This window comes from Oncorhynchus tshawytscha, linkage group LG14, assembly GCF_018296145.1.
Source record: "Oncorhynchus tshawytscha isolate Ot180627B linkage group LG14, Otsh_v2.0, whole genome shotgun sequence".
Lineage (NCBI taxonomy): Eukaryota > Metazoa > Chordata > Actinopteri > Salmoniformes > Salmonidae > Oncorhynchus > Oncorhynchus tshawytscha.
The window spans coordinates 55,730,646-55,744,189 of NC_056442.1; the positions used below are offsets into that span (position 1 = coordinate 55,730,646).

General features: G+C 46.8%; 2 protein-coding genes across 2 annotated transcripts; one reads left to right on the forward strand and one right to left on the reverse strand.

Moving 5' to 3' along the window:
• The first annotated feature begins 481 nt into the window (after nucleotides 1–481).
• wdr53 (WD repeat domain 53) lies at nucleotides 482–2,003 on the forward strand. The gene is made up of 2 exons (XM_024407045.2): nucleotides 482–973; nucleotides 1,075–2,003. The coding sequence occupies exons 1-2, from the start codon at nucleotides 482–484 to the stop codon at nucleotides 1,756–1,758; spliced, it is 1,176 nt and encodes a 391-aa protein (XP_024262813.1). The 3' UTR covers nucleotides 1,759–2,003.
• A 2,091-nt stretch (nucleotides 2,004–4,094) lies between these two features.
• On the reverse strand, nucleotides 4,095–11,402 carry LOC112238460 (signal recognition particle receptor subunit beta). Its single transcript, XM_024407041.1, has 7 exons — nucleotides 11,185–11,402; nucleotides 10,713–10,807; nucleotides 10,541–10,618; nucleotides 10,322–10,404; nucleotides 8,214–8,350; nucleotides 8,044–8,098; nucleotides 4,095–5,042 (listed from the first exon to the last, which is right to left on the reverse strand). Exons 1-7 carry the CDS (start codon nucleotides 11,342–11,344, stop codon nucleotides 4,832–4,834), a joined length of 819 nt encoding a protein of 272 aa, XP_024262809.1. The 5' UTR covers nucleotides 11,345–11,402; the 3' UTR covers nucleotides 4,095–4,831.
• Between the last annotated feature and the right edge of the window lie 2,142 nt (nucleotides 11,403–13,544).

Consider the following 13,544-nt stretch of genomic DNA (forward strand, 5'->3'; position numbering starts at 1 on the left):
AAGCCAGAATGTTGAATAAAATGATATTTGAACGTACTTAACCTGTTGGCAGTGCCGGTTGGTCCTCTTGGGGTAGGAATGTGAGACAATATATCCACAGGAAAGTATAATTACATTAAATGTTTGAAAGCGTTGGTATCAGATTAATTTCAGTTGAAGCATAAGCACGAGACGCATGCATACTTACCGAGCTCGTGCACGTGTTTACATTAGTCTGCGCATGTCTCAGGTGATGTGTCTGGTTTCAACTTACCCTACTGTCCCCAAACTCCCAGTCAGAGATACCAACAGTCTTTGGTTAAATTACATTATCTGGTGTAATAGTTACTTTTATTGTATCAAAACGTTCTGCAGTGTATATTTTTTCCTACAGCTAGATATGTACAGGGTCATGTCACTGTTAGCAAAATATACCAGCTTATGTAGTATTTATTTATATGTAGTATATATTCTGCTTCACCCCAGGTATGCCAATGTGATCATGGCCAGCAGGCAGTGGTGTGAGGGTCACTCCACCCCAGTGCTGTGTGTGGGGGCCTCTTGGGGTCCGGAGGGTCTCCTAGCCTCTGGCTCAGAGGAGGGTGAGGTAACAGTGTGGAACCAGGAGGGAACGGTGTTAGCTAGTCTCCGTCTGCCCAGCGGGGATGATGTGACCAGCGCTGTGTTCTCGCCGGCAGCTCCAGGCCTGTTGTATGTGTCCCACGGGGAGACGGTGAGCGTATTGGACCCTAGGAGCCTAAAGGGGGCGGTAGAGGAGCTACAGGGTGCGGGAGAGGAGGAGATCAACTCTCTGGCTCTGAATGAGACAGGCTCAGCTCTGGCCGTGGCTGATGACTCAGGGGTGGTGAGGGTGCTAGGGCTGCCGGGGGGTCAAGTAAACAGGACGCTCCGCAGACACACCAACATCGTCTCATCTGTGGCTTTCCGCCCTCTCAGGCCCAACAACTTGGTCTCAGCCGGGCTCGACATGCAGGTGAGATGTCTAGAGATGGAGAAAGAAAGGGCATGCTTGAGAGTACCCTGTTTGACTAAGTAAGCATGTCTTGACCCCCTTCTGTCCTCAATCTCTTGCAGGTGATGTTGTGGAGCCTACAGAAGACACGCCCCGTCTGGACCCTCAACCTGCAGGAAGTGGCTGAGGAAGAGGAGGCCCATCAGCACAAAGCCGGTCAGCTCTTCAACCCACCTCTGGCCCACTGCGTCTCTGTAGCATCCTGCGGGAACGTTTTGGCCTGCGCCGCCGAGGATGGACGTGTGCACCTGATGCGGGTCGGCAGTGGCTCCAAACTGGACCGACAGGGGGCCATCAAGGCCCACAGCCAGGGAGCCTCACAGGCCCACTTCCTCAGCTTCTTACCCCACCCATACTGGCTGGCTACTGGGGGCAACGACGGCATGGTGGCCCTCTGGGACCTCAGTCAGAACCCGGTAGTTACTGTTGAGGATAAGGGCAAGCCACAGGCAGCGCCAGTCCACCGCAGGAGACCCAATGCCAGGGCTAAAGCCAAACTCCAGGCCCAGGCCAAGCCCCAGCAGGCAAAAGAGGAGACTAAGAAGGAGAGGGAGGAGGTGGAGGAGGGCAGCAGTGTGGATCAGTCACCAGGCACAGAGGAGGCCCTGAAGTCAGGACCTAAACTCAGCTTCAGCCATGGGGACAAGGTGAACTGGGTGTGTCCCACTCTGCTGAGAGGGGAGCCCAGCCTGGTGGTGGCTGACCAGAGCCCTAACCTGTCTGTCTACTCTTTGGCCGGTCTATAGACCTAACCTGTCTGTCTACTCTCTGGCTGGTCTATAGACCTAACCTGTCTGGCTGGTCTATAGACCTAACCTGTCTGGCTGGTCTATAGACCTAACCTGTCTGGCTGGTCTATAGACCTAACCTGTCTGTCTACTCTCTGGCTGGTCTATAGACCTAACCTGTCTGTCTACTCTCTGGCTGGTCTATAGACATAACCTGTCTGTCTACTCTCTGGCTGGTCTATAGACCTAACCTGTCTGTCTACTCTCTGGCTGGTCTATAGACCTAACCTGTCTGTCTACTCTCTGGCTGGTCTATAGACCTAACCTGTCTGTCTACTCTCTGGCTGGTCTATAGACATAACCTGTCTGTCTACTCTCTGGCTGGTCTATAGACCTAACCTGTCTGTCTACTCTCTGGCTGGTCTATAGACCTAACCTGTCTGTCTACTCTCTGGCTGTAGCAATATACAAACTGCCTTACCTTGTATTACTTAGAAGTTTAAGGGGCCCTCCTTCCTCTGAGTTTTGCTATCATCAGCCTGTCTGTGTTAAGACTGGCAGACAGAACCTTCTTTAACCAGAGGCATCCACCTAAAGGAGGACTGAACCATGTCTTTATCAGCAGGGTTCTCCCTTCAAAGACTGAAACACTGACCATCTGATAGGACTGCACCATGACAAACCAGGGGGGTGAAAACAGACCATCTGATAGGACTGCACCATGACAAACCAGGGGGGTGAAAACAGGTCCATCTGATAGGACTGCACCATGACAAACCAGGGGGGTGGAGACAGGTCCATCTGATAGGACTGCACCACGACAAACCAGGGGGGTGAAGATGGACGCAGATGTTTGATCAGCTCAACAATGTTAAGACTGTGCCGTGTCAGGATTAGGCAGATGTTGCTGTTGTCACTGTGCTAGTTTAGCAACTTCCTCCTTCAACTTGCCTCTGACTAGACTTAACGCCAATGTTTCCCAACTCCAGTTCTCAATTACCCCCCAACATGACACATTTTTATTGTAGCCCAGGACAAGCACACCTGACACCTCGTCAACTAATCATCAAGCCTGGGGCTGTTTTTCATGGTTCGGGCAAGACCCTTTAGTTTAAGTGAAGGGAAATCTTAACGCTACAGCATACAATGACATTCCAGACTATTCTGTGCTTTCAACTTCGTGGCAACAGTTGGGGGAAGGCCCTTTCCTGTTTCAGCATGACAATGCCCCTGTGGACAAACCGAGGTCCATACAGAAATGGTTTGTCGAGATCGGTGTGGAAGAACATGACACCAATAACCACATACCATCGAACACCTTTGGGATGATTTGGAACGTTGACTGTGAGCCAGGTCTAATCTCCCAACATCAGTGCCCGACCTCACTAATGCTCTTGTGGCCAAATGGAAGCAAGTCCCTGCAGTAATGTTACATCTAGTGGAAGGCCTTCCCAGAAGAGTGGAGGCTGTTATAGCAGCAAAGGTGGGACCGACTCCATGTTGATGTCAATGATTTTGGAATGAGATGTTCAACGAGCAGGTGTCCATACTTTGTCATGTACTGTACATACACTGAGTCTACAAAACATTAAGAACACCTGCACTTTCCATGACACAGACTGACCAGGTGAAAGATATGATCCCTTATTGATGTCACCTGTTAAATCAACTTCAACCAGTGTAGATGAAGGGGAGGTGACAAGTTGAATGGGCAAGACAACATTTAAGTGCCTTTGAACGGGGTATGGTAATATGTGACAGGCTCACTGGTTAGTGTCGAGTTACAACACTGCTGGGTTTTTCACACAACAGTTTCCTGTGTGTGTCAAGAATGGTCCACCACCCAAAGGACATCCAGACAATTTGACACAACTGTGGGAAGCATTGGAGTCATCATGGTGGCCAGCAACCTTGTGAAACACTTTCAACACCTTGTAGAGTCCACCCCCCAACCAACTGAGGCTGTTCTGAGTGCAAACAGAGGGAGGGTACTAGGAAAGTGGTCATGTTTGGTTTACTCAATGTATCGCTATGCGGATTTTTAAGCCAATTTCTGATTGAGCCGACATATGTAACATTTACCTGTGAATGGGATATCAGTAATTGCCGGAACATACCCATTAAAAAAAGAGCCACAATGCCCATTAAAAAGAGCCACAATGCCCATTAAAAAGAGCCACAATGCCCATTAAAAAGAGCCACAATACCCATTAAAATGAGTCCACAATACCCATTAAAATGAGTCCACAATACCCACGACCTACATATTTGCAGTGTGTATGACTCAACCTTGTCAGTTGGCTTTTTCTTTCACAGCTTTGTCACAATGGCTACAGTGATGTTGCACTCACCAATAAACCACAATAACAGATTTTATTTACAAGCTGAATAAGACAACAACAAAAAAAATCCTATTTGGCTAACAGTGATACAGATTGATGGTCAACTTCCCCCCTCAAAAAAAAGCTGTTGGAACTACAGAATGCACTGGACCACAATACAAACTGATGGAACATTCAGCTTACCCATTCCAAAAAGGAACCAAAATCTGATTTTGGAAAACAAACTGCCGGAATCTAAATGGAGAAATCCGATAGGTCGTCTGAGGTGGGTTTAGTGAAATATCTCATCACATTCACAGGATATCATGATTGACGGATTATTCAAATGCTGAGGAGGGGGAAAAAACAAATAGTAGAAATTGATGTTGACATTGTTAAAAAGCAGTGGGTGAGACTATCCACTATGAAAAGGACGGGTCATTTTCTCGACACAAAGTAACACCTGCTAGAGACGAGCAAAGCAACACATTTTTTTTTTAATTAATCAGAATTAGCATTCACTACCATCAAGTACCACTGCTGACCTTGTGATGTCAGCACAACTCACTTCCATAGTGTAGTTGTGTTGAGTCTGGAGTTCTGAGGACCGACGAAGATACCTGATATGCTTAGAGACCTTAGACTAATTCCCCATAATGCACCCCACTCAAGATCTCTTGGCCAAAGTAGTGACCTATGGGAACTAAATGGCTCTTGGCCAAAGTAGTGACCTATGGGAACTACATGGTCAATAATGAGCCCCAGTCATCTCACAGCTTGGCCAGGCTCTTCTCGAGGCTGGCGATGTCCGCCTCCCCGTCCTCCCCCTTGCTGCCTCGGGCGCTGCACTCCAGGAACTCCACCTTCATGGGCAGCTGGCTGAACTCAAAGTCCTTGCCTTTCTTTCCCAGGTGCACGCTGGCCCCCGCTGACCCGTCCTGGGCGCTCAGAGCCGCAGACCGTGTCACTCTCAGTGTGTTCCTGAGGAGAAACGGGAAAGGTTAGGATCAATTCATTCTGTAGAATCACACTTCCATTTTAAAAATTTATGTCTGTGACTTTTAACAGTAAGAAAACATTGTTTTTATGGCAACAAAAAAAACTGAACGATTCGGCCCTTAAACTAGCTGTTGGTAACATATTGTGCTACAGCTTGGAACATAAATACATGTCACTCTGGTGGACAACAGTGATGTTTCCAACATCAGGACGGTTCTCCTAAAGAAGTTTAATCCGCGTCGCTTTTTGTTTCCTTGCCGTGGTACTAACGAGTGTCGTGACACTGGTATCACCCCCGGTCCTGGTGTTGGCAGAACACTGGTATCACCCCCGGTCCTGGTGTTGGCAGAACACAGGTATCACCCCCGGTCCTGGTGTTGGCAGAACACAGGTATCACCCCGGTCCTGGTGTTGGCAGAACACAGGTATCACCCCCGGTCCTGGCAGAACACAGGTATCACCCCGGTCCTGGCAGAACACAGGTATCACCCCGGTCCTGGTGTTGGCAGAACACAGGTATCACCCCGGTCCTGGTGTTGGCAGAACACAGGTATCACCCCGGTCCTGGTGTTGGCAGAACACAGGTATCACCCCGGTCCTGGTGTTGGCAGAACACAGGTATCACCCCGGTCCTGGTGTTGGCAGAACACAGGTATCACCCCGGTCCTGGTGTTGGCAGAACACAGGTATCACCCCGGTCCTGGTGTTGGCAGAACACAGGTATCACCCCGGTCCTGGTGTTGGCAGAACACAGGTATCACCCCGGTCCTGGTGTTGGCAGAACACAGGTATCACCCCGGTCCTGGTGTTGGCAGAACACAGGTGTCACCCCGGTCCTGGTGTTGGCAGAACACAGGTATCACCCCGGTCCTGGTGTTGGCAGAACACAGGTATCACCCCGGTCCTGGTGTTGGCAGAACACTGGTATCACCCCGGTCCTGGTGTTGGCAGAACACAGGTATCACCCCCTGGTCCTGGTGTTGGCAGAACACAGGTATCACCCCGGTCCTGGTGTTGGCAGAACACAGGTATCACCCCGGTCCTGGTGTTGGCAGAACACAGGTATCACCCCGGTCCTGGTGTTGGCAGAACACAGGTATCACCCCGGTCCTGGTGTTGGCAGAACACAGGTATCACCCCGGTCCTGGTGTTGGCAGAACACAGGTATCACCCCGGTCCTGGTGTTGGCAGAACACAGGTATCACCCCGGTCCTGGTGTTGGCAGAACACAGGTATCACCCCGGTCCTGGTGTTGGTTGGCAGAACACAGGTATCACCCCGGTCCTGGTGTTGGCAGAACACAGGTATCACCCCGTGTTGATGTTGGCAGAACACAGGTATCACCCCCTGGTCCTGGTGTTGATGTTGGCAGAACACTGGTATCACCCCGGTCCTGGTGTTGGCAGAACACTGGTATCACCCCGGTCCTGGTGTTGATGTTGGCAGAACACTGGTATCACCCCGGTCCTGGTGTTGATGTTGGCAGAACACTGGTATCACCCCGGTCCTGGTGTTGATGTTGGCAGAACACTGGTATCACCCCCGGGCCTGGTGTTGATGTTGGCAGAACACTGGTATCACCCCCGGGCCTGGTGTTGATGTTGGCAGAACTGTGAACCCTGTCCAACTTTTTAGAGTACCAGACGCACGCGGCAAATTGGAGATTTACATCGCAAATCTAGTGCCAAAGGCATTTCAGAAGCATTGCCTCTATAGCTGATACCAGACACTCATTCATTCTTCATCGGGCAGTCTTCTATACTCCCGACTCCATTTAATGCCAAGATGTTTATATTAATTTTTTTATTATACTTTGGTAATGTTTTTTTTTTTGACGTGGATCATAGTTCCAGTCTATCAGGTTGCGTGATCCTCGTAATGTTACGTGAAAAAATACAACTAATGGGATGCGGAATTAAACGTAGATCATACAACCAATGGGAATTAAATGTAGATCATACAACAAATGGAATTAAATGTAGATCATACATCGGGAATTAAATGTATCTACAACCAATGGGAATTAAATGTAAGATTGCCTCATACAACTGATAAAGACACTCATTCAACTTCATGGGAATCTAAATGTAGATCATCAACCGACTCCATTTAATGCCAAGATGGGAATTAAATTTTTTATCATACATTGGTAATGGGAATTAAATGTAGATCATACAACCAATGTCTAAATGTAGATGATACAACTCGGGAATGGGAATTAAATGTAGATCATACAACCAATGGGAATTAAATGTAGATCATACAACCAATGGGAATTAAATGTAGATCATACAACCAATGGGAATTAAATGTAGATCATACAACCAATGGGAATTAAATGTAGATCATACAACCAATGGGAATTAAATGTAGATCATACAACCAATGGGAATTAAATGTAGATCATACAACCAATGGGAATTAAATGTAGATCATACAACCAATGGGAATTAAATGTAGATCATACAACCAATGGGAATTAAATGTAGATCATACAACCAATGGGAATTAAATGTAGATCATACAACCAATGGGAATTAAATGTAGATCATACAACCAATGGGAATTAAATGTAGATCATACAACCAATGGGAATTAAATGTAGATCATACAACCAATGGGAATTAAATGTAGATCCTACAACCAATGGGAATTAAATGTAGATCCTACAACTAATGGGAATTAAATGTAGATCATAAAACTCGCACAAAAATGTGACCAGTTCATTATTTGCATTTAATTTCTTTCACGAGTAAAATGCGAGTGAACTTTTGTTACTTTAGAGCCCACTGAATGTCCGTCTTCTGTTTTCCGAACGTTAGCGTCAAACTAGGAAGTGTTTTCCCCTTCCACAACACACACAGAGTCGACAAGGGACTCGTAACATGATTCTCTGTTCCCGAACGTTAGCGTTAAACTAGGAAGTGTTCCCCTTCCACAACACACACGGAGTCGACAAGGGACTCGTAACATGATTCCTTACATCTCTTTCTCCAGCTGCTGACGAATCAGCTTAGCAGATTTTGCCATGGTGATATCTAGAGAGACGGAAAATATATGAAGTAACACTCCTTTCAAAATCATTAACACACACAATGTCATCCTGGGGAGGTTTTTTTTGTAGAGGGTGGAGGGGTTGACATGTGACATCACCTTGCTTGTTGCAGGCCACTATCAGAGAGGGGACATTCCTGGACACTACACTGTCAGTCAACAGGAAGTACAGGAACTCAGCCACGTCTCTCACTTCCTTCTGGAAGATGGCACTGTCTACCACAAACACCATGGCTCTGCAGTCAGCGAGAGGAGAGAACAAAAGAAAGTGAGAGGGCGTCTCTCTGGATCTTCATCTTAGGTCAAGCACTGCATGTTATTCACATTATAGACCTCCCCTGAACACCTGAAATAAAACACCACATTATAGACCTCCCCTGAACACCTGAAATAAAACACCGTATTATTTATATTCATTATGGATCCCCGTTACATCGCCCAAACCCAGACAACGCTGGGTCAATTTGTGCGCCGCCCTATGGGACTCCCAATCGCGGCCGGTTGTGGTACAGTCTGGAATTGAACCAGGGTGTCTGTAGTGACACCTCGAGCACTGAGATGTTATTATGTGTGTGTAACAGGGTTATATTGGTGATTCCCCTTGCCACCTTATTGTTAAGCCAATAAAGTTTTGGTTTGATTTGTCTTGCCTTCACCTACTCAACATGGCATCTTATTGGCTGGTTTGCGTAGCTTGTTTACGAGGGGGGGGGGATGTTCCAGTTAGAATCGTCCCAGTGAACAAGCACCAAACCAGCGGTAAGTTGTTGGTTGCAAAGCACTGTACATCAAAAGTGTTTTTATACTCCAAAGTGATGATTTAATTGTACAATTTATATCAAATTGTTTGTAAATGTTATTCGAACATCACACATAAGATGCAGCGGTTTTTGGAGAATATTTGTTGTGCATTTTGTTGTAGAGAATTCCCGCCAGTACTAGCTAGCAACTTACTGTGTCTGGTCGGGGGGGGGGGGTTCATATATTTTGTACAGTGCGTGAGTGCAGAGTTGGATGGTGAGACGTGCATTGCATGACGTGCAATTTTGTGTCGTTCCTATCAGAATAAATCTACATGACTGGTGCTACATGTTGGAGTTGCGTGTCGATGACTGATTGTACACAACGCAAGAAGAGTACTGTTACATGTGTGTACAACGTCTCTTCACAGTCCCCGCTGTTCCATAAGGTGCATTTCTATCCATTAGAAGAAAAATCTGATTTCATGAGTTACTTGATGTGGAATAGAGTTCCATGTAGTCATGGCTCTATATAGTACTGTGGAATAGAGTTCCATGTAGTCATGGCTCTATATAGTACTGTGGAATAGAGTTCCATGTAGTCATGGCTCTATGTAGTACTGTGGAATAGAGTTCCATGTAGTCATGGCTCTATGTAGTACTGTGGAATAGAGTTCCACCATGTAGTCATGGCTCTATGTAGTACTGTGGAATAGAGTTCCATGTAGTCATGGCTCTATGTAGTACTGTGGAATAGAGTTCCATGTAGTCATGGCTCTATGTAGTACTGTGGAATAGAGTTCCATGTAGTCATGGCTCTATGTAGTACTGTGGAATAGAGTTCCATGTAGTCATGGCTCTATGTAGTACTGTGGAATAGAGTTCCATGTAGTCATGGCTCTATGTAGTACTGTGGAATAGAGTTCCATGTAGTCATGGCTCTATGTAGTACTGTGGAATAGAGTTCCATGTAGTCATGGCTCTATGTAGTACTGTGGAATAGAGTTCCATGTAGTCATGGCTCTATGTAGTACTGTGGAATAGAGTTCCATGTAGTCATGGCTCTATGTAGTACTGTGGAATAGAGTTCCATGTAGTCATGGCTCTATGTAGAACTGCACACCTCCCATAATATGTTCTGGACTTGGACACTGTAAAGAGACCTCTGGTGGCATGTCTTCGATAAGTTATAAACCTCCCATGGATACCTTACCCCTGAAATACAAGCACCATATTATAAACCTCCCATGGATACCTTGCCCCTGAAATACAAGCACCATATTATAAACCTCCCATGGATACCTGACACCTGAAATACAAGCACCATATTATAAACCTCCCATGGATACCTGACACCTGAAATACAAGCACCATATTATAAACCTCCCATGGATACCTGACACCTGAAATACAAGCACCATATTATAAACCTCCCCTTGAATAGAAACACCTTTCATCTTTACTGACCTGGCAGCTGACTTGAATTTCTCCACATACTGAGGCCGAAGACTGTCATGTCCGGGTAGGTCGATCAGGATCCAGCTGCTGCCCTGATAACACCGTAGTACAGGGAACGGTCAAGCCAGTGTGTGACATATTTGACAAATGCATTTATCATGTAAAGTTCTAGATCCATTCCTGAACCTTCCAACTCACTCCCCTCACCACAGCCTGTTTCCTCCTTACCCTCTCGTTCTTGGCTTTGTAAGGGGCACTGCTGTCCGTGATGGAGGTCTGGGTTTTCTTGAACTTTCCTGACAACAACTGCAAACAACGACCATCCATCAGTGTCATACAACTTCTGCCGTCTGTAAATAGTTGGATTAGACATGCTCATATGTTGCACGGATATACTCACTCGACTAAAGAGGAGGGTCTTTCCAGAATCGCAGAGACCAACCAGCAGCACAGCACTTTGGACAGTTTTCCTGCTTAGTATGTACTTCAAAAACACTGAAATGTAAAACCAAAATCATAGCAGGTTTGGTTTTAGCTGCCATCATAGCGCCTGACAAAAAGCATAACTAGTGACCACTACTAGCAAGTTAACTAGCGATCGTAGACTTGATAAAAGACACACAAAAAAAAAAAATGAAAATCTTACAGCATAGAAAGCCAACAGGCTGATGCTAGGCTAACTAGCTAACACAGTGGTTCCAAACTCCGGTCCTCGAGTTCCTCCACACTACACGTGTTTATTGTAGCCCCTGGAAAAGCACACCGGATTCAACTTGTCAACTAATCATCAGGCCCCCCAATGAGTTGAATGAGGTCTGTTTGTCCGGGGCCTAGAACAAAACGGGGTGCTTTTGGGGATAACCTAAACTTACCAACAGTGATGACAACAACAGCCAAAGAAACAACAATTCCGATCATAAATATGGGGTCTTGGTCTTCTAACACCTTCTTTAAAGCGTCTAAATAAGGTTCAAAAGGATTTTCTCTCGCGTCTATTTTCGCCTCCATATTGATGCCGGGCTCTGTAGCCATATCTGCTACTGTCACTTCACTCAGGACACGTCTGCATTCTTCTTCTTCTTTCTCTTCTTCTTCTTCGGGATTAGGTTGGCGAATTGCGTCCAACGTCTAAGGTGTATACACTGCCACCTACTGGACTGGAGTGTGAGGCCAGTCACAGCATACCTAAAGTAAATGATCTTCATTAGTCCTGTTCCTTTAAGAAATTGAAATAGAGCCCTAAACACCACATTCCTCCAACCACGACACCACCCAAACCCCGTCCAGCCTCTCTCACCCTCTAGAGCCCTAGACACCACTTTCGTCCAACCACTACACCACCCAAACCCCGTCCAGCCTCTCTCACCCTCTAGAGCCCTAGACACCACTTTCCTCCAACCACGACACCACCCAAACCCCGTCCAGCCTCTCTCACCCTCTAGAGCCCTAGACACCACTTTCCTCCAACCACGACACCACCCAAACCCCGTCCAGCCTCTCTCACCCTCTAGAGCCCTAGACACCACTTTCGTCCAACCACGACACCACCCAAACCCCGTCCAGCCTCTCTCACCCTCTAGAGCCCTAGACACCACTTTCCTCCAACCACTACACCACCCAAACCCCGTCCAGCCTCTCTAACCCTCTAGAGCCCTAGACACCACTTTCCTCTACTCTTCTCACTGTCTCTAGAGAGGAGACATGCTGGACAGTCCTTATTCTAACCACCTCCAGAGAGGAGACATGTTGGACAGTCCTTATTCTAACCACCTCCAGAGAGGAGACATGTTGGACAGTCCTTATTATAACCACCTCCAGAGAGGAGACATGATGGACTGTCCTTATTCTAACCACCTCCAGAGAGGAGACATGTTGGACAGTCCTTATTATAACCACCTCCAGAGAGGAGACATGTTGGACAGTCCTTATTATAACCACCTCCAGAGAGGAGACATGTTGGACAGTCCTTATTCTAACCACCTCCAGAGAGGAGACATGATGGACAGTCCTTATTCTAACCACCTCCAGAGAGGAGACATGTTGGACAGTCCTTATTCTAACCACCTCCAAAGAGGAGACATGATGGACAGTCCTTATTCTAACCACCTCCAGAGAGGAGACATGATGGACAGTCCTTATTCTAACCACCTCCAGAGAGGAGACATGATGGACAGTCCTTATTCTAACCACCTCCAGAGAGGAGACATGCTGGACAGTCCTTATTCTAACCACCTCCAGAGAGGAGACATGTTGGACAGTCCTTATTCTAACCACCTCCAGAGAGGAGACATGATGGACAGTCCTTATTCTAACCACCTCCAGAGAGGAGACATGATGGACAGTCCTTATTCTAACCACCTCCAGAGAGGAGACATGATGGACAGTCCTTATTCTAACCACCTCCAGAGAGGAGACATGATGGACAGTCCTTATTCTAACCACCTCCAGAGAGGAGACATGTTGGACAGTCCTTATTATAACCACCTCCAGAGAGGAGACATGAATGACAGTCCTTATTCTAACCACCTCCAGAGAGGAGACATGATGGACAGTCCTTATTATAACCACCTCCAGAGAGGAGACATGATGGACAGTCCTTATTCTAACCACCTCCAGAGAGGAGACATGATGGACAGTCCTTATTCTAACCACCTCCAGAGAGGAGACATGATGGACAGTCCTTATTCTAACCACCTCCAGAGAGGAGACATGTTGGACAGTCCTTATTATAACCACCTCCAGAGAGGAGACATGAATCCAGAGAGGAGACATGAATGACAGTCCTTATTCTAACCACCTCCAGAGAGGAGACATGATGGACAGTCCTTATTCTAACCACCTCCAGAGAGGAGACATGATGGACAGTCCTTATTATAACCACCTCCAGAGAGGAGACATGTTGGACAGTCCTTATTATAACCACCTCCAGAGAGGAGACATGTTGGACAGTCCTTATTCTAACCACCTCCAGAGAGGAGACATGAATGACAGTCCTTATTCTAACCACCTCCAGAGAGGAGACATGATGGACAGTCCTTATTATAACCACCTCCAGAGAGGAGACATGTTGGACAGTCCTTATTATAACCACCTCCAGAGAGGAGACATGATGGACAGTCATTATTCTAACCACCTCTGTCTCCTTCAGCCTAACAGGACACTTCAGAAATTCACGTGCATGTTCACCACCACCATTTCACCATTTGTGCTCAGCTGGGATACACCTCTTTTT

Coding starts and splice junctions, on each gene's coding strand:
- wdr53 (XM_024407045.2), top strand. CDS start 482: ATGGCCAGCAGGCAGTGGTGTGAGGGTCACTCCACCCCAGTGCTGTGT. Junction 974..1,074: donor CAGCCGGGCTCGACATGCAG/GTGAGATGTCTA, acceptor AATCTCTTGCAG/GTGATGTTGTGGAGCCTACA.
- LOC112238460 (XM_024407041.1), bottom strand. CDS start 11,344: ATGGCTACAGAGCCCGGCATCAATATGGAGGCGAAAATAGACGCGAGA. Junction 10,619..10,712: donor AGACCCTCCTCTTTAGTCGA/GTGAGTATATCC, acceptor CGTTGTTTGCAG/TTGTTGTCAGGAAAGTTCAA. Junction 8,099..8,213: donor AGTGGCCTGCAACAAGCAAG/GTGATGTCACAT, acceptor CCGTCTCTCTAG/ATATCACCATGGCAAAATCT.